General features: G+C 38.6%; 1 protein-coding gene across 2 annotated transcripts in view; it reads left to right on the top strand.

Moving 5' to 3' along the window:
• RGPD4 (RANBP2 like and GRIP domain containing 4) overlaps positions 1-23,567 on the top strand; it is a 30,841-nt gene extending 7,274 nt beyond the window's left edge. The window contains exons 9-29 of one of the 2 annotated variants that reach the window (XM_031056225.1): positions 85-263; positions 343-518; positions 821-944; positions 1,277-1,438; positions 1,758-1,895; positions 1,986-2,132; positions 2,558-2,740; positions 2,822-2,905; positions 3,402-3,534; positions 3,705-3,802; positions 4,318-8,710; positions 9,607-9,684; positions 14,283-14,450; positions 15,806-15,898; positions 16,802-16,998; positions 17,397-17,625; positions 18,111-18,209; positions 18,380-18,522; positions 20,065-20,338; positions 20,457-20,791; positions 22,991-23,567. In XM_031056225.1, coding sequence (XP_030912085.1) covers positions 85-263; positions 343-518; positions 821-944; positions 1,277-1,438; positions 1,758-1,895; positions 1,986-2,132; positions 2,558-2,740; positions 2,822-2,905; positions 3,402-3,534; positions 3,705-3,802; positions 4,318-8,710; positions 9,607-9,684; positions 14,283-14,450; positions 15,806-15,898; positions 16,802-16,998; positions 17,397-17,625; positions 18,111-18,209; positions 18,380-18,522; positions 20,065-20,338; positions 20,457-20,791; positions 22,991-23,296 — 7,739 coding nt within the window. In that variant the 3' untranslated portion in view covers positions 23,297-23,567. The remainder of the gene's footprint in view (positions 1-84; positions 264-342; positions 519-820; positions 945-1,276; positions 1,439-1,757; positions 1,896-1,985; positions 2,133-2,557; positions 2,741-2,821; positions 2,906-3,401; positions 3,535-3,704; positions 3,803-4,317; positions 8,711-9,606; positions 9,685-14,282; positions 14,451-15,805; positions 15,899-16,801; positions 16,999-17,396; positions 17,626-18,110; positions 18,210-18,379; positions 18,523-20,064; positions 20,339-20,456; positions 20,792-22,990) is intronic. The other variant, XM_014306619.1, reaches the window with a different exon arrangement.
• The last annotated feature ends 945 nt before the right edge of the window (positions 23,568-24,512 follow it).

Below are 24,512 nucleotides of genomic sequence, written 5' to 3'. Positions count from 1 at the left end.
AATATGAAACCCAGCTTTGATCAGATAGTAGTACTGAGTGCTTGCAGGAAGCTGACATTTGATCCAACCTTGTTTTCTGCGCAGGTGCCATTCGATTGCACAATGGCAGTCTCCAGCACCTCGTGTGGCTTGGCCTGCAGTGGAACTCTATGTCAGTCTTACCCCCCATGCGCAAATGGTTAAAACAGCTTTTCCACTTGCCCCAAGAAACATCAAGACTTGAGACAGATGCTCCTGAATCTATTTGCCTGTTAGACCTTGAAGTAAGTGAACTTTCAAGTTCTTTAAGGTACCGTGCAAATTAAGTTTTTTGTAATTAATAACTTTATTTTTTAAAAACAGGTATTCCTACTTGGAGTGATATTCACTAGCAACTTACAACTGCAAGAGAAGTTTAATTCTCACTACAGTGCACATCAGCCTCAATTTTTACCATTGCCAATATGCAAACAACTCTATACTGAAAAGCAAAGATCCTGGTGGGATGCTGTTCGGACTCTTCTTCAGAGAAAATCAGTGTAAGGCTTTTTCAGTTTGGAAATGTTTGATCAAGCCTTTAGAGAGCGTCTGCTACAGCAGTTTGGATTGTCCCTATAGATTCTTGTAAAATTAATTTTTTTACATATTTTTTACATTGAATTTTTTTGTAGTAGGGACTTGATATGCTTGAAAGAGTTCTATAAAGGGAATTTTCATTTCTAACAAGGCATTTCTTACCTAGAGGCAAATTGGGACTAAAGCTGCAGGCTAACATAAGTGAATGGTGTGTGAACAGATGAAAACCGCAAAATACTAATCAAGGAATGTTTCTTATATTCAGACCAGGAACAGCAGCAAAACTGAGGCTTATTGTACAGCATGGCATAAGTACTCTGCGAACACTGGACAAGCATGGCCTTCAACCTGCCTTAATCATACACTGGGCAAAAAGCTTGCAGAAAACAGTAAGCTGAGATTATTTTTAAATATGTAGAAGCAAAAGTGTTTTTATTTTATCATACGAACAGACTGAGGGGATGGGGGATGGTATGAATGTGTATTATTGAGAACAGCTGATTATTTTATCAGGCAAACTTATTGTTCTAGTCACTCTATGAAGTAGTCTTAAACTGTAGTGTTATGTTCTATATGTATGTTACTTAACATAGCTACTCTGCTTAATGTCAGAGAAGGACTTTAGAACTCTTAAAGCAAATAGGAGAAGGATATGTAGGAGTAGCATTTTGACTTGCATTTGTTGAAATAACATCTGCATCTATTCCCTTTTCTTCACCAGGGAATTAATCTTAACTCCTTCTATGACCAGAAGGAATATATTGGACGAAGTGTCTACTACTGGAAGAAAGTTCTGCCTATGCTGGAAACTATCAAAAAGAAGAGGAGTATTTCTGAACCTACTGATCCTCTCTTCAAACACTTCCATAGTGTGGACGTTCAGGTACAGATCAGTTGAGCCAAGGCTGAAGAGAAGGGTCTGTGTCAGAAATGAACAAAGTTGTGGGATTTTTGTCTACATTGTACTATTGTATGTTATTACTACTGTGAAACTCTTAAAGGTGAGATTTGGTAATAGTGTTTTATAAAGGGGGAAAATTCTCTCCTTATAGCTTTGGTCTTACCTTTGAAATGGTATTTATGATTTGAAGGCACTTAACACCCTCAGTACCAACTTTCTTGAAAAAGAATTCTCCCAGTGTTACAGGAAAAAAGCTTATGTCGTTCCTTTAAGTATAAGTTTTCCTTCACTTTATTTGTAGGTCTTTCAGGTTACAGCATATGAAGAAGAGGCACAGATAGCATTTGCTATGTTGGATGCCGTTGATGGCAAAACTGATGATGCTTTAATAGCATTTGAAGCTATTGAGAATGTGGTGTCATACTGGAATCTTGCCATGGTAAGTTAGTAAGTTGCATTACCCAGAAGTGCTTCTCTTTATTGAGTTTCCTTCTGACTGATACGATTCACTCTGCATCCTGTTCTTCAGATTTTCCAAAGAAAAGCAGAAGAAATTGAAAATGATGTCATGCTGCCAGAAGAACATGAGGAGCATAAAACTTACCTTCTTAAAGCCAAGTATTATCTAATGAAAATTATTGCGGAAAGCTCCTCAGATATGTCAGTTGCAGAGAAAGTAAGTAATTCTTGCTTTAAAAACTTCTTCCAAGGAATGCAGTAGCTCAGGTTCTTGTTTGAAAAATTACATCTTTTGCATTCAAGGTACTTTTTTTAGTCCAGGCTTTCAGGCAAGTTAAATCCTGGGTAACTTCTCTAACTGACCAGATCATGTGGTATCCTGGCTACCCTGTGGATGAAAGCTTTAATGTAAACAAAAGGCTTTTGCCACTGTCTTTTAGTTTGATAGTTTGAAAAAATAAAATAGTTTGTGTGAATTGTTTACTTATGTGAATCCTAGCAAGTTAAGAGCTTTGCTGAAAAAAACCCCAGTGTTTACATAATGATAAGACTTGTGAATTGCTCAGCCAGAATTCTAAATGTAGTTTGTCTTGTTCTGAGGAAGAACTGCAGTCATGACTCATGTCTGAAAAAACTCTCTAGTTGCCAGTGTCTCTTGAAACTGTGAGAGAAGTGTTAGATACAGTGATCCAGGAACTTGGTGAGAACTGTGAAGAGGGAAGTCTTGCCTTCAGAAACGGTCTGTCACGAACTGTAGATTCAGCAATGAAACATTCCACTCCATCACCAACCAAGTTCTCTTTTTCACCAACTAAGACCTACAAGGTATGTTAGCTAGTTATTATTTCAGGGGATTGTTATCTTGTAAGAAAAATTCAAATGAGTCAATTAACTTTTTTTTCCTAGTTCTCTCCAAAAACTCCCCCTCAGTGGGCAGAAGACCATAAATCTATACTTCAAATGATTTGTCAGCAAGTGGAAGCTTTAAAGGTAAAAATTCTGTCACCATTTTCAGTAATGAACTGCTAGTCTTTTAGTTATGGTAAGGATCTAGTGAAAAGAGCATCGGCTAACTTACAGTTCCTAGAATTACTTTCTGCAAATAGCTTAATAAAATTAGTACCAGAGTAAATCTTTTCACTTAAAAGCTCCTCTTTGGGACTTGGACAGGAGTGCTGAGGCAACCCATCTAAGGGATTCTTTCTGTATGTAGAAAGAATTCTGCTTTTATCAGCTTGGTTCTCATCCACTGGGTTCTGGGTTTTTTTACTGGCTTGTTCTGGCTTTAGAACACAGTGGAAGTACTCTATACTCCATGGGCATGTCTTGCATGATCTGGCAGGTACTTTTTTTTTTAATTAGTCCCATACTGTGGATTGAACATGCTTTTGAATAGCAAAAGGGTGGCGATCATGCCTTATATTTTCTTTGACAAATACCTGTGCAATCAATACTTGCGCTCTTGCTTGGCACCCTGTCTCAACAGAATGATTTGCAAGAAATGAAACTTAATTCCAACACAAATACATCTCATCGGTGGCCTGCTGAAAACTATGGAACTGATACAATACCAGACAGTTATCAGAGAGCACAAAATCTTCATGAAGCCCCTTTAACAGGCAAGTTGCTGCAGAATTTTTATCTAAATGCTTAGCGTAATCAAGTAAGACTTTTGAAAATAATGCTAAAATGTTCTAATGATTCACAGTTAAAAACTGATTGCTGGGAAGAGTATGTAGAAAACAACGACAAGAAAAGTGTTGACTATTTTCCTGGTGTTCCTTTTTAGTTGCTACCACTGGCCCATCTGTGTTCTACAGCCAGTCACCTGCCTATAACTCTCAGTATCTTCTGGGAACTGCTGCAACCAATGTAACACCAGCAAAGGTGAGAATAAATTTATTTCCTTAAATTGCTTCCAATGATCTGAAAATGACTGACTGGTTTTGATTCTGTACATAGTTGGATGTAATTGCAGTTCCTTATGCAGAAGTTGGTCAACTTAAACTGCTAAGGATAAAGTTATAATTTGTCTCCCTGCTTAACTTCTGGGATACGGAGTTTGGGTAGAAAAGCTAGAAAAATATATTTTATATGTGTGTACATTTCTTGTACAGGTATGTATGATAGCACTTAACTATTCCCTCCTTAATTGTGTGGCAAAAGAAAATGGGGTTTTCAAAACTTTTTTTCATGTAAAAGCCACTCATGTTGTGCCCCTTTTTCAATGTTTGTTCTCAAATGCCCATCAAGTTTTAAGCTAAGGTAAAACTGGTTTAGGTTTAAACTTGAAAGCATGCCTTTCTTGTAAGAGTGCATGTTACATGGGCTTCAGCACAGTAAGATTTTGTCCTCTTTGTTACAGTAATAAGCAGAGCACTTGTTTTCTGCTTTTTCTTTAGCCTCCTGTCTATGGCATGAACCGACTTACACCTCAGCCACATATATATTCCTATCAGCCACCACCCATGCATACACCACCTCTGCAAAACACTTCTGGTTGTATGTTTTCCCAAGAAATGTATGGCCCACCTCTGCGTTTTGATTCTCCTGGTGCTGCACTCATTTCTCCTCGTACAGCTGATGACTATTACAACTACAGTGTTCCACAGGCAAGCACCAATCCAACGCTGCCGAAACCAGGGTATTTCACAAACCGTTCAGCTACGCCACCCACCTTAAAGCCTGCAGAACCAAAAGCAATGCCCAAATTTGGACAGCCAGGAACAGCAGAAGGTTCAAAACCACCTCTGTCAACACCAGCACAGCCAAGTCAGCCAACAACTTTTAAATTTAAACCTAACTTCAAGTCTAATGATGGGGACTTCACTTTTTCTTCTCCCCCTCAAGTTGCACCACAGCCCCTTAATGCACCTTTTAATAGTAGAGAGAGCCTCTTGGATCTTCTAACATCTGACAAACCTTTACAGGATGATAGATATGTTGATCAAAAGCCAGTTAGTGATCCCACAAACAGTTCAAGAAATATTTTCAGTTTCAGCAATAAACATATTCCAGGCATGTCTCTTCGAGAAAACACAGGACAAAATGTACACAAAAATGTGGGTTTTGAGAAGAGTGATACATTCAGTGCTCAAGAACCAAGTAAGCCTGTATTTATGGCTTCAAATTCAGATTTGGCCAATAGAAGTCATGAAACAGAAGGAGGAAGCACCCATGGTGGAGATGAGGATGATGATGGTCCTCATTTTGATCCTGTGGTACCACTTCCTGATAAGATTGAAGTAAAGACAGGTGAGGAAGATGAAGAAGAATTCTTCTGCAACAGAGCCAAGCTGTTCCGTTTTGATGCAGAATCTAAAGAATGGAAAGAAAGGGGTATTGGAAATGTGAAAATACTGAAACATAAAGTATCTGGCAAATTTCGTCTCTTAATGAGACGGGACCAAGTGCTGAAAATCTGTGCAAATCACTACATAAATACTGATATGAAATTAACTCCAAATGCTGCATCAGATAAGTCATTTGTATGGCATGCTTTAGACTATGCAGATGAATTGCCAAAACCAGAACAGCTTGCAATTAGATTTAAAACACCTGAAGAAGCAATGCTTTTCAAAAAAAAATTTGAGGAGGCACAGAATATTTTAAAATCCTTGGGATCAAATGCTGACATGTCTGTGGCTCAGAGCAGTGGAACTGCAAAAGAAACAGCAAATCAGGACATCAAGGAGCCCAACAGAGCCACTTCTGGGACCATGAACTTGGGCTTTCAGTTTCTAAAAGATGGAACAAGCAGTGAACCTGACAGCAAAGGCACCTTTACAGCTACATCCACTGCATCGAGCACTACCTTTTCATTTGGGAAGGATGCTCAGCAAGCCTGTTCTTCTGGTGGGTTTGGGCAGCATCTCTTGAAGAAGGACCAGTGGGAGTGTAAAGTATGTTTAGTTCCAAATGAAGCAACTGTAAAGAATTGTGTAGCGTGTCAAAGTCCAAATCCAGGTACGTGGGAAACACATGGCACCCCAATGACTGGCTATGCAAGTTTGAAACCAAGTGGTAACACAGTGCAGGACAAGTTTGGATCTCCTTTTGCTAAAAAGGAAGGTCAGTGGGACTGCTCTGTATGCCCAACCCAAAATGAAGCAGAAGATGTGAACTGCTCTTCCTGTCAGAGTCCAAAACCTCAAAATCAACCAAATACATCCACACCTTCTGTTCAGGCATCTACTGGTCTGGGGCTTGGTTCCATTGCTGATACAAGTAAGCCACAGAAAAATGGGTTTGAAGGGCTTTTTACTAAAAAGGAAGGTCAGTGGGATTGTAGTACTTGTCTTGTGAGGAACGAAGGTTCTTCGCTAACCTGTGTAGCCTGTGCAGCACCGAATCCGTTGGCTAAGCCAGCTGGTGATACTTTGCCAACTCCTGCTTTTGGCTTGAAAAGTAAATTGCCTGAACTTGGTGGAGGCCAGTTGGGAACAGGCTTTAAGTTTGGTCTTGAGCAAGGCAAGACACCACCATTTACATTTCAGATTTCTTCTGATACTGAAGCTAAGTCTGCAAAGGAGGGATTTAGCTTTTCAATGCAAATGCCTGCAGGTGGATTTAAATTTGGGATACAGGAGTCTAGTAAATTTGGGATACAGGAGTCTACTAAAAATACCACTAAGAAAGATGAGCCATCCAAAGAGCATACAACTGGTTTCTTAAAAAGTGTTGATGAAAAAGACAAAAAGGAATTGCCTTCAGACAGTGGAATTGGATTCCAATTTCAAGAAACAGCAGACAAGGAGAAAATTGACTTTGTTTTTGGGCAAAATAGCAGCACTTCTACTTTTGCTGAGCTTGCAAAAAGTACTCCTAGGGAAGGTTTTCAATTTGGCAAAAAGGACCCTAACTTCAAAGGCTTTTCAGGTGCAGGTGAAAAGTTGTTTTCTTCACAAAATTCTAAAACAGATCAGAAAGCAAACACTTCTGCTGACCTTGGCGAGAAGGATGATGATGTGTATAAGACAGAGGAGAGTGATGATATCCATTTTGAACCTATAGTTCAGATGCCTGAAAAAGTAGAACCATTTACAGGAGAGGAAGATGAGAAAGTGTTATACTCCCAGAGAGTAAAGCTGTTCAGGTTTGATCCAGAAACAAGCCAGTGGAAGGAACGTGGGGTGGGCATTCTGAAGATTCTTAAAAACGAAGTTAATGGCAAAGTAAGAATATTGATGCGGCGTGAGCAAGTACTGAAGGTGTGTGCAAATCACTGGATAACGACAACAATGAACTTGAAACAACTGTCTGGCTCAGACAAAGCATGGATGTGGATGGCCAATGACTTTTCTGATGGTGATGCAAAGTTGGAGCATCTGGCAGCAAAATTCAAGACACCAGAGCAGGCTGAGGAGTTCAAACAGAAGTTTGAAGAATGTCAGAGGCTACTACTAGATATACCACTGCAGACACCCCATAAACTTGTTGATACAGGTAGGACAGCTCAGCTTATACAGAAAGCGGAAGAAATGAAGTGTGGCTTAAAAGATCTCAAAACTTTTCTGACAGATGACAAAACGAAATTGTCAGAAGAGGAAAGTGGAAACCCTGCTTGTGCCAGCAGTACTTCTGATTTGGTTATAAAGCCCCATGCTGAAAGTACAGGCCCTACTCTGGAGTGGGATAACTATGACTTGCGTGAAGAAGCATTAGATGATAGTGTAAGTAGTTCTGTATATGCATCACCTCTTGCAAGTAGCCCTGTAAGGAAAAATCTGTTTAGATTTGGAGAGTCTACCACTGGTTTTAGTTTCAGCTTTAAATCTGCTTTGAGCCCATCCAAATCTCCTGCCAAACAGAATCAGAGTAGAACATCAGTAGGCACAGATGAAGATTCTGATGTTACTCAAGAAGAGGAAAGAGATGGACAGTACTTTGAACCTGTGGTACCTCTGCCTGATCTTGTGGAAGTGACCAGTGGTGAGGAAAATGAGCAAGTTGTCTTTAGTCATAGAGCCAAACTCTACAGATATGACAAAGATGCAAATCAATGGAAAGAGAGAGGGATTGGGGATATCAAGATATTGCAGAACTATGACAACAAACAAGTTCGTATAGTAATGAGGAGGGACCAGGTACTAAAACTCTGTGCCAATCACAGGATAACACCAGATATGAATTTGCAGCAAATGAAAGGATCTGATAGAGCCTGGGTATGGACTGCATGTGACTTTGCAGATGGGGAAAGAAAAGTAGAACTTCTGGCTGTGCGATTCAAGCTGCAAGATGTTGCAGACTCATTTAAGCAAATTTTTGATGAAGGAAAGCATGCCCAAGAGAGAGAGACACTGATAACACCTCTTTCTTCTCGTGCCAATACACCAAAGGAATTTCCATGTGGTAAAAATGCTGTAACTGTGCTGGAAGAAACAACCAGAGAAAGAACTGATGTCAGCCATGGTGATGATACTTCTGATACAACTGTAGAGGCTGCAGAGGTGTCAAGTACTTCTGAAACACCAACAAAAACGGTGGTTTCTCCTCCAAAGTTTGTATTTGGATCTGAATCTGTCAAGAGCATTTTCAGTAATGAAAAGTCAAAGACATTCACATTTGGAAATACTTCAGCCACTGGTTCTCTCTTTGGCTTCAGTTTTAATCCCCCAAGAAAGAGTGAAGGCCATATTCTAGCATCTCAGGACACAGCACAGAAAGAGCCAGAAGTCTCTGAAGCACCAAAAATCTTGAATGCTACTCAGAAGTCTGTAGACAGCAAGGTAGACAACTTGTCAGCTTCAACACAAGATGGACCGTCTAACTTCTCATTTAGAATTCTGGAAAAAGGTTAGTATGAGTTTTACTAGTAATTTATTCAAGTATGCAACTTACTAAGTAGTCAGCTCTGTGCTTCTCATTATTCTCTTGAGAATAGGTTGTTTCTTTCAGTTTTATGCAGGTATCCACATGTTCTCCAGAGGTTCAACTAAAGAAGGGAATTTTAAGTCATAATTATTTTCAAATAAAAATGAAAATGTGTGATGCAGGATGGAAATTTGTTTATTGAGAACAGAATTTTCAGGTAGAGAGCTTAAACTCTGAAGTGCTGCATCTGAATCTTGGATTTAAATGCTCAAAGAATTTGGATTCGCTTTTGGGACTTAAATAGGTAGTCGATGTTGTATGTACCTGGGCCTTTGCTCTGAGTGGCCAAGTGTGAGAAAAGCAGATGTATGCTTTAACTAAAATTTGCATTATCCCCATAATTAAGTAGATGGGTATTAGAAACTTGTCTATACCTTTGTTTCAAGTGTTTAATACCAGCCTCTGCGATTTTGGTTGTGTAGCTTAACATCAGATGTCAGCCTGCTTCCTTAGCCTGAGAAGAGATTGTGATGGCATACTCATTTGTATGGCTTCTGTTACAGTCTGAAAAAGATGCACAGGCAGAAGCTGTGGCTGTGACAGGAGCACTGTAATGTGCTAAAGTGTCTTTGTGAGAAGGATGGGATGTTTCAGAATTATGAACATGTCTTGTCTCTTTATTAGCTTAAGTGTAGTAAAGTGACATGGCAGAAGCTGATAGCTGTAGTCCATTAACGTGAGTTGGATAAGCTTGTGTAGAAACAGATGAAATTTTCTGCTGTGAAATATGACTATGGAGTATTTGGAGAACATAGAGAATTCTTCTATACTTTTAAAATTCCAGTTAAACACTTATATACCAACAATTTATTTTTTAGGATTTAATTTTAGCCTCTTTAAATCTAATCCAATGGCCTTTTGGACAAGCACATCCTCCATGCAACCTGATAGTAAAGGTATTTACATACTGCACTGAATGTGTGATAAAAACACTGTAGCAGGCATGGACAATAACCCAGCTGGGTCAAAGCAGCTGGCTCAGTAATCCTTGTAATTAACATGCATGCTGAAGGAGAGTACTTGAAATTGTGTGTCTGACTATTCTATCTGTCCTGTTAAAGAATGTCTCTAGCCCTTTGTATGTTTACATGAGCCAGCACAATGGATGGCCCTCTTTAAGCTTTTGGTTTCTGTTTGTCTTATTTTTTGAGGATATGTGCCCTGCACTTCTTTCATCACAGTTTTACTATGCGTGCACACTAGATCTCTTAAATTCCATTTTTCTAGAGAAATTACATTTTTGTTTTCAGAGAATGCCGTGTGGTGCCAGATGTGGTTTACTCTATGTCAGTGAAATAGCCTGAAGATCTTGAGACAGCTTATCCAGTCAAGAGCTTGAATGTATTTAGCCTCTGTGGAAATGTTCTCTGCAGTTTCCCAATTGCCAATGTTAACTGCTGAACTTTTAAAAAGAAAGAGTGCACAGAAGTGAGAGCCACCTTCATATATAATCTGTAGTCCACCTTAGCTGTTAGAAAACTTCTGCCAATTTGTAACCAATTTGTTTACATTCAGCTCCTATAGACAAAACTGTTACAGCTTATAGTTTGATTGTATTTCATTACTAGTGTGCTGCTTGCAAGTATGCTTGCTGTAAGAATGCTCAACTTACACGGTTTTAAAAGTATTTTAATTTTAAATAACAAACTTTTAGTCTGCATAAGATGTTCTTCCAGTATTAGTGTCTTGCATTGTTTCAAAGTGTCAAAATGTCATTTGATAAGCTGTTCTTACTTGAACACTGAATTCTTGTTTTGTATACATAACCTAAATTCACTTGCTCTGTGTTTCCAACCATCCCCGTGGATGGAGTTTATGAACAATTCAGTTCTATTTTCATAACAGTGTCCATAGTGTGGTGTGATTAATCATTCTGTGCCAATGCACACATGCAAGAACTTTTCCTACCTCAAACTGATCATGGTTTTATATGGGGGCATATGGCAGGGGGAATGTATTTAAAGAAACAAAAAAAGCCTTTCTGGTACTTTAGACTGTTCTTCACTTCTACTTTTCTAATAATTAGGTTATGATTATATTTTTAGTGATTTGTTTACAGTTGATAGTTGTCTTCAATGTAACTTTTTGGTCTTTGAGCTCTGAATTAATAGCAAAGGATTTTGAGAAGGCCTTCCTAAATTAGGTTTTCAAGCCTATCCAATACAAATATGATATGAATTTTTATTACGGGGAACTTCTTTTGGGGAATGGTTTCTGAGTTATGCTAGAACAACATTTAAAAGAAATTTAACCTTGGTAGTTCTGCACCTCCATGCATTTACGTTTTTCTCAGATCAGGTTATAAACTTCTTATAAGTTCTTATTTTAGTTTCGGCTGGGATAAAGTTATTTTTTTCTCAGTAGCTGGCACAGTGCTGGGTTTTGGATTCAGTGTGAGAACAATGCTGATTACACACTGATGTTGCGGTTGCTGCTAAGCAGTGCTTACCCTAAGTCAAGGACTTTTTTTTGTCTCATGCTGTATCATTGAGGAGGTACACAAACAAAAGCTGGGAGGGAGCTTTACTGGAACTGAAAGTGGCCAAAGGGATGTTCCATACCATAGAACATCATGCCTAATTTATAAACTGGTGGAGTTATCTGGGAGAGGGGGCCAGTAGGAGTGTGGGAATGGAGTCTGGCATTGGTCAGCAGGTGGTAAGCAGCTGTATTGTGCCTCATTTGTTTTTCCTTGAGTTCTTTTTCATTTTAATATTATTATTTATTATATGGCACTTCTGTTTCAGTTTCTAAACTGTTCTTATCTCCACCTGCAGATTTTACATGTAATTCTCCAGGATGTGAGCTAGCAGCTCTGTGGCACTTAATTGCCAACTGGGCTTAAACCCCTCCAGTGCTTTATGAGTTTGAGTCATGTCAGTTGCAGGCTACTGTACCTTTTACATGCTTTAGGGTTTAAGCTGGTGCTTTCCTCTTCTATTCAGAAGATATTTATTGATCAATGCATGAGGGGAAATATCAGTATTGTGACTAGCTAGAGAGATTTAATGTCAGTTCAAACAAAAGTGAAAATACAGTACAGCCTTGAAAAGAACTGTTGTGCATGATATTGTCCTGAATTCTGTTTCTTCCATATTCTACTCTGGGTGAAAAAAATCTACACAATTGTTACTAACTTCTGTTATCCTAAAATCAGGTCTTTTCAAAATACATTGTGTGTGTGTGTGGCTTTTTGTTTCATGGCTGCCTGTGAAGATATATTTAAGGTGTTTGCAACAGTAATCTTTGTTGTTGGAGTCTTTTATCATTTTGAGTAGGTGTTTGGAACACTAGAATATTATTCCAGTGTTTGATAGATCAGTTTCACTGAGAACTTCACCTGTTGACTAATCTGAAGTGACCTTAAATGTGTTTCTCTTAACTCAGCTATTTTGCCCATAGGGTACTGAAAGAGACTGGATGATAACTCTCTTTAAATGCTGTCAAACCTGACCAGCAATGAGTGTGGTAAAACACTGGAACCAGTGTATTTGTTGCCCTGGCTTCTAGCTGGATTTCTACTGCTCAAATTAAAGAAAGCACATGTTTTTACCATCCATCTATCTGACTTGAAAGAAGTGTTTTGTTATATTCAAAGATGTATTTTTGAAAATTTTCTGATCCTAAGAAAAGCTACTTCTTGTTGTAGGACTAAATGCTCCACACTTAAACTTCAGGTAAATTTGATGCAAACTTAGTCCAATTAAGACACTTGCTTAACTAAAAAAGAGTAAAACACATAGTAATATGCAGGATATCTGCATATCTTCATAACACACTACTAGATGTATTTCTAATCCTTAAATCAGCTAGGGTGACTGAGTTTTTTGGACAAGATTCTGGAAGATGTATGAAAACATGTATGTCTTGCAGTCATGATATGAACTTAGAAATTAGCTGTTCAGGAATTTTAGCCTACATGTACTTTCTGCAGGCTCAGAGAACTTACTGAGATCTGAAAATCTGAGCAAAAAGAATTAGTCTAGGAGCATGTCCTGGTGATGGGTTTGAGTTACTTTATAGCTCCGGTGTATTAATGCCTGAAATTATCAGCTTGTAAACAAAGGTGGCGCAAAGACTGAAGAGGTAATAATTTGAAAAAAATATACAAGCTTGAGTGGGATTTTGCTGCTACTTTACTTTATGCTGCTTTTAATCTACTGGGTGATTAAGTAAAAAGTAATGAAAACTGCTTTTAATAAGCAGACTTATATTAATGTGTTAGTTGTCTCAGAGGATCACAGGACTTGTCTGTAAATGTCTCCTATGTCCTTTTCTCCTCTTGCAATGATAAGTTAAATTGCATAATCAGAAAAATCAATGTTTTTCAGGAACTGGGTACTGCTTTTCTGCTGGTACTTTTCTACTGGGTACTGGTTTCTGGCTGGATATTTAGGTTTTCTCTGATTACACTGTGCCACAGACTTACAATTTTTTTTTTATGAAAAGCACAGCAAGCTTTTGAGACCACCCTTCAGATACTGACTAAATTAAATCTAGAGAACAGATAATAGGCTGTTAGCAAATAGGCTGAGGTACTAAAGCAATCATTTTCTTCTTGGAAACAGCTATTATGGCTATTGATGTGCTTATGGGGTAATTCTTAAAAATAATTCACAGATTTATTTCTTAGCCCTGTATCCTCAAATTCCCCTTCTCAAAACAACACAACCTAAACAAGCAGAACACCAACCAAACCATACCTGATGTTTAAATTGCTATATCTTCTCTCTTTGCTTCCATTCTCTCATAATAAATATTTGTTTCCAAAGCTGTCTTGCAGCCATATATTTTATCTGCAGTTTGATCTAGGCTTTACTTGCACCTTTAACCTTGGCACTGATCATGCACTGTTCTCAATAATGGTGGAAGGAATAACTTAATGTTGAAGGCAAGAAGACAAAAAGTTAAATAATGTAACTGATGGTGATGTTTCCATGCTGCAAAAGCTAGTTGAATAGGCTGAAAGCAATGTTTCTTGTTGTTTGATAGTGGAACTAAGAATTACTTTACTTTTGTAACACTCAAAGTTTCAGCAACAGCTATTATGGTAAATTTATTATTGGCTAATAAAAGGCTCAGCTATCTCATAAGTAATCTGAAATGAGTTCTATTCAGTTGCTTGGACAGGTTGTTGTTCACAACTTCGCTTTTTTTCAGGCCTGAAATTTGCTTATTTACCTCTGTTTGTCACTTCTGTCAATTTTCTCTGTAGACATATTTTATTTGACATAAGGACTTAAACTTATATTTAATAATATAAAGATGCAGCCATGTTTCGTTTTAATGCTTGAATTCCAAAACTAATAGACCAGTGTGTAAGTTTTGTTGTTCTAACCTTGACTCCTGTAAGTTTGATTTTTGTTTCCTGTCTATCAGCAGAAAATATGTAGGCCCTTAGAATTAATTCAGTTCTGTAATAATGTGGGGTTAATGTTATTTCCTGTTCTGAAATTATTCAGTTTTAATTGTTTGTTCAATTTCTGTAAAAAAGCTGAGAAGACCACAGTGTCAGAGGATGATGTTCCATCTGATGAGGTTGTAATAGTTTACGAGTTAACACCTACCCCTGAACAGAGAGCTCTTGCTGACTTCCTCAAGCTCCCTTCAACATTCTTCTGTTACAAGAATAAGCCTGGATATGCGAGTGACGAGGATGATGGTAAGGAATGCCAAAGTTTCTATTTGTACTGCCTTTTTGTGGTGGAGGGGTGTAATACACTGCACTGCTGCAGCCCCACCTTGAGTGCTGCGTGCAGTTTGGTGTAAGAACGATCAGACTGTTGGAGGGTGACCAAGGTGAACAGCCTTGAGTGCCAGACTCAGGAGGGAGTGGCTGAGGTCATTTGGTTTGTTCAGCTGGGAGAAGACAAGGCTGAGGGGTGACCTTGGCACAGTCCAAAACTTCCTCAAGGGATCAGCAGATGAGGAGGTGCTGATCTCCTCTTTCTGCTGCTCAACTGTAGGACACAAGGAAATGGAATGAAGCTGTCAGGGAAGTTCAGCTTAGGAAAAAGGTTTTTCTTTGAGAGGGTAATCAGGCCCTGAAACAGGCTCCCCAGGACAGCAGTTAGAGCAGCATGCCATCAGAGGCCAAGAAACATCTGGGTGATGCACTTAGTCATATGGCTTGGTTTTAGGTAGTCCTGCAAAGTGCAGGGAGCTGCAGTTGGTGATTGTTATGGGTCTCTTCCAGCTTGAGATAGTTAGCACTGTTAGAACCATTAGGCACTGAAATAATTTTGTGTGGGCCAGTGAGAAGTAATCATGTCAGTGTCCTTATGGCCAAAGATGTATGCTCAAGTTTCCAAAACAGAATAGTACAGTGGAGGCCCAGGAGTGACTAAAGGGTATTTGTTTGGTGTATTATGGGTGTTGACATCATTACCGAGGCATTTGGTTAGGTAAGAGGTAAGAGACCTACTTTAGTAGTAAGTATTTTGAGACAAATAGAAGGCATTTTTTATTAAAAACAATCAATCTAAGGTTCCTTAAGTGCTATACTAATGAGTTATTTTTCTTCTAAAGCAAATTCCTAATACTAGTAGTAAACTTACTTTATGTCAAACCTTACTGCATGTAATTAAGATTGATTGATTGATTTTATTCAGCAGCAAATATTTTAAATGGAAGTTCAGAAACATATTCAACAGAAAATGGGAGAAGACAAGTCCTGTCCCACAAGTACCTGAGCTTGCAAGTTTTTTTTGTAAAAAATCTTCAGTCTTCTTTCCCAAATCTGTTTAGTGGTAGTCCAAATCACTCAGTAAGAAATACATTTTCCAAAAGCAAAACCTGTGGCAGTATCTGTAGCAATCTAGGCTGAGAAAAAATGTTAACAGCACTCTAGAGCACATGTAAGCAAAACTAGAAGTGGCAGCTTGTTGACTTGTGTAACTCTTTTAAAGTATAAGCAAAAATGACATATGCCTGCTAGCCTTGTGAGTTGGAAGGGCTTAGCAGATTTCTCTGACCTAGAGTGTGCCTGAGAGCTTACTCCTTTTTTCTGTGTTTAAGATGAAGACTATGAAACAGCTGTTAAGAAACTTAATGGAAGACTCTATCCCAGTGATTCAGAAGAGAAAAAGAAAGGGCAAGGTCCTGTGAAAGGTATGTCTTAAGAAATTTTAATTTTTAATTATTGCACTTCATATACTGAAACATAAAATCTGAATCTGAAGGATGCATGGGCAGAGGTTAATTTTATATTTCCTGGAATGGTTTATAGAAGCAGAGATGCTGGGTGCAGAAAACCTGCATCTCAACATGCAGTTAAGCTCAGTGTGTTAAACTACTGGTTAGCAGTCAGGGGGTACCTGAAAGAGAAATGTACAATCCAGGTGATCTCTAAACAAGAATATCAAAGTCTCTTCCTATCTTGAGTTCCTTCTGAATATGAAAAATTTGAAAAATTTAGCTTGGCATGATAGTGCTCAAGAAAAAGTTGTATACATCTTTGAATACTTGCTGCTTCTGCAGTTACTCAATTGAAGCTTTTGAGTTAATGTTGTTCAATCTAAAAAATGCTGTTTGGTCTCAATACTAAAAGTACAGGTGTAGACAACTTGCTTATGTGTGTCTGACTGTGTCTCAGACTTCAGCATTACATAACTTGAAGGTAGTACTTCTAGAAGTAAAGTTTGGGGTTTCTTTGAGGATATGTGCTAGGAGGACTGATCCATCAGAAATATGAGGAGGTACTGAAGGAAGTTACTAGTAGTGGCAGCTGCATGATGAAATTCATCATCATTGCATGGAAATTCCTTGATAGCAGTAAAAAAACACAGCTTATGTATTTTCAATTCTAGTCACTCCAGGTTAGGTTCACTTCCACTATTTAAACAGCATTAAACTATTCACTTCACTTCCACTATTTAAACAGCTGCTGTCTTTGAAACTCATGAAGTCTGTCTTCAAGTTGTTCTGGCTATGAGGTTAATTTATAATGTCAGGGCTAAAAATAATTTCAGTATGTAGCTGCCTTCACAGCTATTTTCCATTAATTCCTTACAGCAGGCCTTGCAAAGAAAAGCGAATTCAACAATGAAAGAGGATGTGCTGCTACTCAGGAAAAGAAACCAGCTCCTGAGGAGAAAGATGAAACAAAAGCTCTGCAGGTTCCTTCTGCATCTGTTAGTGGTGTCAATACTGATACCAAGGGTGACAGTCTGGAAGACTTAAAGTCAGAAGCTAAAATTCAAGAAATGAAAGTAAGAGCTAAATCTTTACTGAACTTCTTGTTATTAAACTTGTATAATTACTTCATATATGTGTGAGACAGTACAGTTTTACAACTAAAACATCCTGTGGGGAAAAATTGAGTTTTTTGTGGCAGTTTCTCAAGTTTCTCAACACAGGAGATTTGATTTCAGGAAATAATAGTATTGTTTTGAAAACAGACTACTTCAAAGATACTTCAGTCTCTTCTTGTCAAGTTAACATCCTTATGTGTTAACAGTAATGGAAAACTTCAGAAAGCTTGCAGCAATTTTTTCTTGGTGTTCTGTATTTTTCTGTAAGGGACTGCTCTTAGACTCCTGGGGAGGAGGTTGGAATCTTAAGGTCTTCTAACTTATTTACCTATTACATTACTTTTTGGTTATTGCAGGAGAATGAAGTTGCAAGCTCAAGTGACTTAGTTGGTACCAGTAAGGAAGAAATACCCATTCCATCAAGAGATGAGGTGACGGAACTTGCCCAGTCAGGTACCAGCAGTGAAGAATCACATTCCACCACAGAAACTGTGCAAGTATCACAGACCTTATCACGAGCTGAAGACAAACCTGTAGATTTGTCAACTAAAAAGAGTGATTCAGATGGTTCAGAGTCAACACAAGGTAAGGTCAGGGGTATATGCTGAGGGTTTTTTTTGTAAGAAACTGTGCTTTTCTGTGGATCAGTTTACCAAGCATAGTTGCTGTCATGGGGAGAAGTAGTACCAATACCGAATTAGAAACATAGGAACTAGTCTGGTAAAAATGTGTATATATCAAATTTTGAGTTCAATTTTGCTACAAAAAAACAATGCTAGTGTCTATTGTGTGATTCAAATATGATGTACTTTCATTAGTTTGTTGTTAAATACCACATGAGCTCTGTGGATTGGCATATAAGTAGTATGCTGAAACTCACAGAGTCTTGGGCCCATTTTTCAAACTATAATAGATGGTCATTATGACAAGTGTCATTCAAACTTTAAATGTATGGGGAGGAAGGAAAAAACGCTGTAGACAGTTCTCCAGTTTATTCTTGTGACTACATAAATGCATTTTCTTTAAGAAAGTAGAGAAAAATCTTTGACTTTCTCCTTTTTATTTGATAGAAAACAGAATCATCTCATTTGGTTTTGGCAATACCACAGGCCTGTCATTTGCAGATCTGGCATCCAAAAGTTCTGAAGATTTTGCTTTTGGCTCAAAAGGTGAGTTCAGCTAGTCTCTGAGATAAACCTTAGCTGGACTTTTGCTTCATACAATATACCTTTTATGCACAAAATTTCTGCTGATCATTAGAAACAACAGTTTTTTCAAAGTTTTTGTCAGGAAGAAAAAAAGCTACACAAATTTTAAAATGTCACTTTCTTAATTGTAGATAAAAACTTCAAATGGGCAAATACAGGAGCAACTGTGTTTGGAGATACCACCCGTAAAGCAGATGAAGATGAAGGTGGTAGTGATGATGAGGTAGTACATAGTGATGATATCCACTTTGAGCCAATTGTGTCCTTACCAGAGGTAAGATGACTTCTGGAATATAAAACAACATTAAGATAACCATCTCTGCTAACACAGCAAGCTTTAAAATGTTTTGCTCAACCAGCTTTGCTTTCTATGTTGTTGTGCCTTGTTCTGCATGTTTTACACTGACTATGTTGAAGCACCTGTTGTTTTAAATCCTAGTACAGCATAGCCCTGGGGAGGTGTCTGGTGCCTCAGTTGAAGTCTTCAAGTGATTTCTTTATAACTTGACTGAGAGTTGATGAGGACGCAAATTTGTACACATAGCTTGTAAAAGCTAAACCATTTATATAGCACAGCTGAAAATCAGGAAGGGGAACTGAATAACTGCTAGTGCTTATACAAGTCAGCTGTGGCTTTGTATCAGTGACCTGTAGATTCAGTTCTGTGAAAGCTATGCCAACTAAGATCTTTAGGCTAGGCAAGAGATTGCTAGAATCACTAAGCAAAAAAATGTACAATTAACATCACCTGAAGGTTAAGGGAACTAACCTTTATATTTTGAAAATAAATGGTTTTTCAAGAAGTATGAGAACCTTCAGCTTTGAAGGTAGCCTTATAACTTACTGAGACTTCACACGGTTATTCATGTCTTGATTTGGTTTTTAGCCTAGTAACTATTTCAGACTGTTTTGATGATATCATCATATTCTCTGACCTTTCTATAAAAAATAAAATTTAACTATAGATTAGTAAAATTACTGAGCAAGGCAAGTGGAGTACAAAGGAACTGTATGTGGTGTCCTTCAATTTGAACAGCTGGTCTATTTTATTTCAACTTCCTTGAAAATTTGGTGTGCTTTTCTCATTTGTGTGTCATTATTGATTTCTGTGATGCTTCTCTGCTTCCCTTTTTCGGTTTCACAAGCAGTATTTTGTCACACATTTCTTCAGTTCTCTCAAGCATTCCATATCTTTGAAGAAGTGCTAAATAAAGTGGAGAGTAGAGGCCAGTAAATGCATACAATAAAGCGAGGTTGTGATGTGGCTGTCAGGCTGAAGTTTTGTTATAGTTCGTGTTTATTCTGTTCAAATGCAAATATCAAATTCTTTAAAGATGTGCTAAAGATAACTCCTGGAATGGTAACAGTATTTGGTCTTCAGTTCTCAGTGTGCACATCATTCAGCAAACCTGAAACTTGGGAAGCTTGCCAGAACACTTGATAAAGTCTTGGGTTTTTGTTTGTTAAAAGGAAAAAAAACCCATAAACCATAAAGAAAATCCCACCACACAAAAAATCCCACCAAAACCCAACCAAGCAAACCACCCCCAAAGCAAAACCAAAACACCCACCACAACTACATGTAGCATGGTGAAGGAGGATTGCAGTGCTGTAATTGTTCTCAAACATTGGAATTTGTTGGGCTCTTAAGTTCTGAAAATGTTTTACCCATTTTGGTGTGATGGAGTGTTGGTGAAGAGAACACACTGAATAATTTTCCACTGTAATATGTCAGAATCTTCAGAAGTATATGTAATAACTATTTAATATCTTTGTAGCAAATCACAGGTTCTCAGTCTACTGTGCTGTTTTTTAGGTGGAGGTAAAATCTGGAGAAGAAGATGAGGAAATTCTCTTCAAGGAGAGGGCAAAACTTTACAGATGGGACAGGGATGTTACTCAGTGGAAGGAGCGTGGTGTTGGAGAGATCAAAATACTCTTCCATACACAGAAGAAATACTACAGAGTCCTAATGAGAAGAGACCAAGTTCTTAAAGTCTGTGCAAACCATGTTATCACCAAAGAAATGAACTTAGTGCCCTCTGATACATCAAACAATGCTTTCATTTGGACAGCCACAGATTATGCTGGTGAGTTTTTTCAGGTGGTCTTTGTTTTTTCTAGGTGGTCTGTAGTTTCTGGGGTTTGTTTTTCCCTGTGGACTATTACAAGATGAAACTAAACAGGCCTTCTTGGATTTATTTTCAGATGGTGAAGTAAAAGTAGAACAATTTGCAGTCAGATTTAAAAGCCAAGAAATGGCCAATTCTTTCAAGAAGATGTTTGAAGAATGCCAGCGAAGCTTGTCGGAACTACAGAAGGGGCACTTATCCCTGGCAGCAGGACTGTCAAAGGACACCAACCCTGTTGTGTATTTTGAAGTTTCTGCTGATAATGAACCTTTAGGACACATAACCATGGAGCTGTTTGCAAATATTGTACCTCGAACTGCTGAAAACTTCAGAGCCCTGTGCACGGGAGAGAAAGGATTTGGATTCAAGAACTCTCGCTTTCACAGAATAGTCACAGACTTTGTGTGTCAGGTAAGCATAAAAGGAAGACTTCACTGAGAGAATGAGATGCATCTTGACTGACAATGGCACTTCAAAATATGTGCTATTCTATACAAGTCATTCTTGTTGGCAGCATGGATCCACTGTGCAGGATAGTCTCATCTGTCCTTCCCTACAAGGAGATAAGAAATGGTGCAAGCAGCACATGCTACCCCAAGATGCTTTTCACCTGAGCCTTCCAGTGGCCTCATGTTTCAGTGTTTCCTAGTACTATCATGTCAGGGTGAAAGAAAAAAAATAGAGGAGGTGGAGTCCTCTTAAAATGGACAAGGGGCCTGTTGCTGAACAGGAACACCAAAGAAAGTAGGTGTTCCTAAAACTACCATTCATCCTTTTCTCTCTCCAGAGAACTTCTGTATGCTCACCTGTTAAGAACACTGACTTTCCAGGCTTCTCTTGGACTTTAACTGAAATATAAAGTGTACTTTAACGTGCATTTTAGAACTGACATTTCAAGTATCACAGATCTTAGGTTTCAATCTAAAACAAGTCTTCTAGCTCTAATTACCATGCAGTGGCCTGTTTACTAAAACATCAAGTTTTGTGCAGAGAGCATCAGCCTGCAGTATATCTGTAACCCCTGGTAGACAGTGTTGGTTTTAAACCTCTGTGTGCATTCAGTAGCACTGGCAAGTTCTTCATAAATGCTGAAGGCTTAGGAGATTAATAATAGCTCAGATAGACCTTTCTTAAAATTCTCATCAATAGTTCATTGAGTTTTGGTTACTTGGAACAGGCAAAATGAACCAACATCATACATGCTAATGATCTGCATGTCACTATATCCCCAAAGATGAGGCATGTAGATTACTTTCTACAAGCTCAGATGTATACAGTAATACAGGAAAATAATATACAAAAGTAATAGGAAGGACATCAGCCTGTTGGAGTGAGTCCAGAGGAAAGCCAAGCCTTTTAAGAAGGATGGAGCACTGGTTCTATGAGGAAAGGCTAAGAGAATTAAATTTGTTCAGCCTGGAAAAGAGAAAGCTTAAGGGTGATTTAGTGGTGTCATTCCAGAGCCTGAAGGGAGCCTGCAAGAAGATGGAGAGAGCATGTAGTCACAGGACATGGGGTGAATGGTTTCTAGGTAAAAGAGAGTAGGTTTAGACTAGATGTTAGGAGAAAGTTGTTTGTTGTGAGAGTGGTGGGACACTGGAACAAGTTACCCAGAGAAGTTGTAGGTGCCCTATCCCTGTCAGTGTTCTAGGCCAGACTGGATGGAGCTCTGAGCAGCCTGGTCCTACTTCTAGGTGTCCCTGCCCATGCCAGGAGAGTTCTAGATTATCTTAAAGGTCCTTTCCAATGTAACCATTCTGTTGATAGTATACAAACAGCTTGTCACCAGAATAAAATATTAGTCTGTCTTTCAATTAGCTATCTACATGGGTCTGAAGTATGCACTTAATGGTCCTTTTGTTAAACCTTTGTGCCCTTCTGATAAACTCATTTAAGATTTAAGCTTATTTCAGGGTATTCTGCATCCTAGAAATGAGCAGACATTCTTTTAAAACCATTAACTGTTTAAAACCAGTAACTGTACCATGTGTGCCTTGACAAAGTGAACTTCTGTTACATTAAATGAGTATATTTTAAGTTTGCTCTGCTTTGCCTGAACTTTCTTGAGGTACAGTGAGAAGCTCTTCAATGAGAACTAAGGCTGTACAGATATAGTTTGCACTGTCACCCTTATGTGTATACTCAAATTTATCAGGAACCAGAAGTTTGCTGCCTTCCAGAAAGATAAGACACACATACCAGGCTGCTCAACCAGTTACATGGCAAAGCTGTATGGAATTACTTGGTCACTGCTTTGTTAACCTTTGTCAAGTGGTGAATTCTGTGCCTGCAGGGACTAAGCAAGGACAGGCCTTCAATGAGATAATGCAGGTCCAGGCAGCTTCCAAGGCCAAGTGTTGCAGGCAGTAGGAATGACAGGCCTAGAGGAATGTCACCACAAAGGATACACCTTCTACACTACTGCTTCCCTTACCATGAACAAACCTGCTGAAGTTGGGAAGCCCTACATCTTAAGGAGATATTGAGACTTGTAAAAATGAGTTCTTCCAAAGCAAAGTCTTTCCTGTTGAAAAGAAGTATAACTTTTGGGTTGTGTTTTGGAACTTGTCCGTTAATGCTGTGTCTGGTTGTTTGGTTTTTTTTTTTTAGGGAGGAGATATAACTAACCATGATGGAACAGGTGGACGGTCGATTTATGGAACAGCATTTGAAGATGAGAATTTCATAGTGAAACACACCGGTCCTGGATTGTTGTCAATGGCAAATAAGGGCAGGGATACAAATAATTCTCAGTTCTTCATAACACTTAAAAAAGCAGAACACTTGGACTTCAAGCATGTGGTATTTGGGTTTGTGAAAGATGGAATGGATGTTGTGAAAAAGATCGAATCCTTTGGTTCTCCTAAAGGGCTAGTAAATGGAAGAATTGTCATTACAGACTGTGGGCAAATATAGAATTATTTCTTTGAGTATACAGATGTTTTTGCAGTATAAATCAGTACTTAGATGTTATTGACTAATTATTTCAACTTCTTAAAATGGACACTTCTGATGTATAAATGTAAAATTACAGGCTATAGTTGAATTTTTTATGTGTTCTAATTAATTTTTTTTGCATGGTAAATAAAGTTCAGGCACTGGCATATTTCAGGTGTATTTGTGTTATCCTGACATTTGTATTAAGTGTCAAATTTTAAAAATTAAATCCTAGTCTTGTTAAAATAAATGTCTTGTCTTCACTTTGGTTTGTTTAAAAGAAGATGACTTGCATAACTTGGTTCTTGCTCTCTTGAAGCTCTTTTGAATGTGCAGATGGTAGATGCAAATTGCTGGACAGTACACTGAAGGCCTTTGAAAGTAATAGGTATTGCAGTGTGCAGAAAGCAGCCTGAGCCAGGTAGATGTTGATTTGTTCCGTCTGCATAGTTTTTAAATGATTGATCAATGTTGTGCAAGAGCAATATGCCAATTTTTTTTTACTTAAACTATTTCTAAGACACTTGGCTTAATGAAAAACATCTAGTTAACATTGGGATTTTACCTGGCATACATTAAGTATAACCTTCTGACTCTGTTCTGTGTTTATTAGCTGTGGCAAACTTCTCTGACCTTGCTGCAGGCTCCAGCTTGTGTATTCCAGAGTACTCGTACCTTTTTCAACTTTGTCTGTCAAGAATGAGTATGCATGGGTAAATGTGGGGTGTATTTAAACTTTACAGCTGTGGTCTAGGCACCACACATTTAGCTTTGCTTTATTTGGGGGGTTATTTATTTATTTATTTTTAAAGGATGGCAGTAATATGTCTTTAGGTGTCCTCGGGGACTTGTACCCCTCTCTACACTCACTCAAAGGAGCCTGGAACTGGGGCTGTTTCGGCCTCTTCTCCCAGGCACCCAGCGACAAGACAAAAGGACAAAGACTTACCGAGGGCAGGTTTAGGTAGGAAGGATAGCAGGAGCAATTTGTTCCCAGAAAGGCTGACTGGGCATTGGCATGGGCGGCCCAAGGCCCTATTGGAATCACCGTCGCTGGAGGTGTTTAAGGGGGTGGCGCTGAGTGCTGCAGTTGCCGGGGCGCTGTTCGGTCGTGGGTCGGACGCGCTGTGCCGGGAGTGAAGAGGAGCGCTGTGTTTGTTGACGATGATGATGACGGCGTTGTGTGCCCGCCCCG

Source organism: Geospiza fortis, unplaced genomic scaffold (genome assembly GCF_000277835.1).
Source record: "Geospiza fortis unplaced genomic scaffold, GeoFor_1.0 scaffold192, whole genome shotgun sequence".
NCBI classification, from domain to species: Eukaryota; Metazoa; Chordata; class Aves; order Passeriformes; family Thraupidae; genus Geospiza; species Geospiza fortis.
This window is presented reverse-complemented; position numbering and strand designations above follow the sequence as displayed.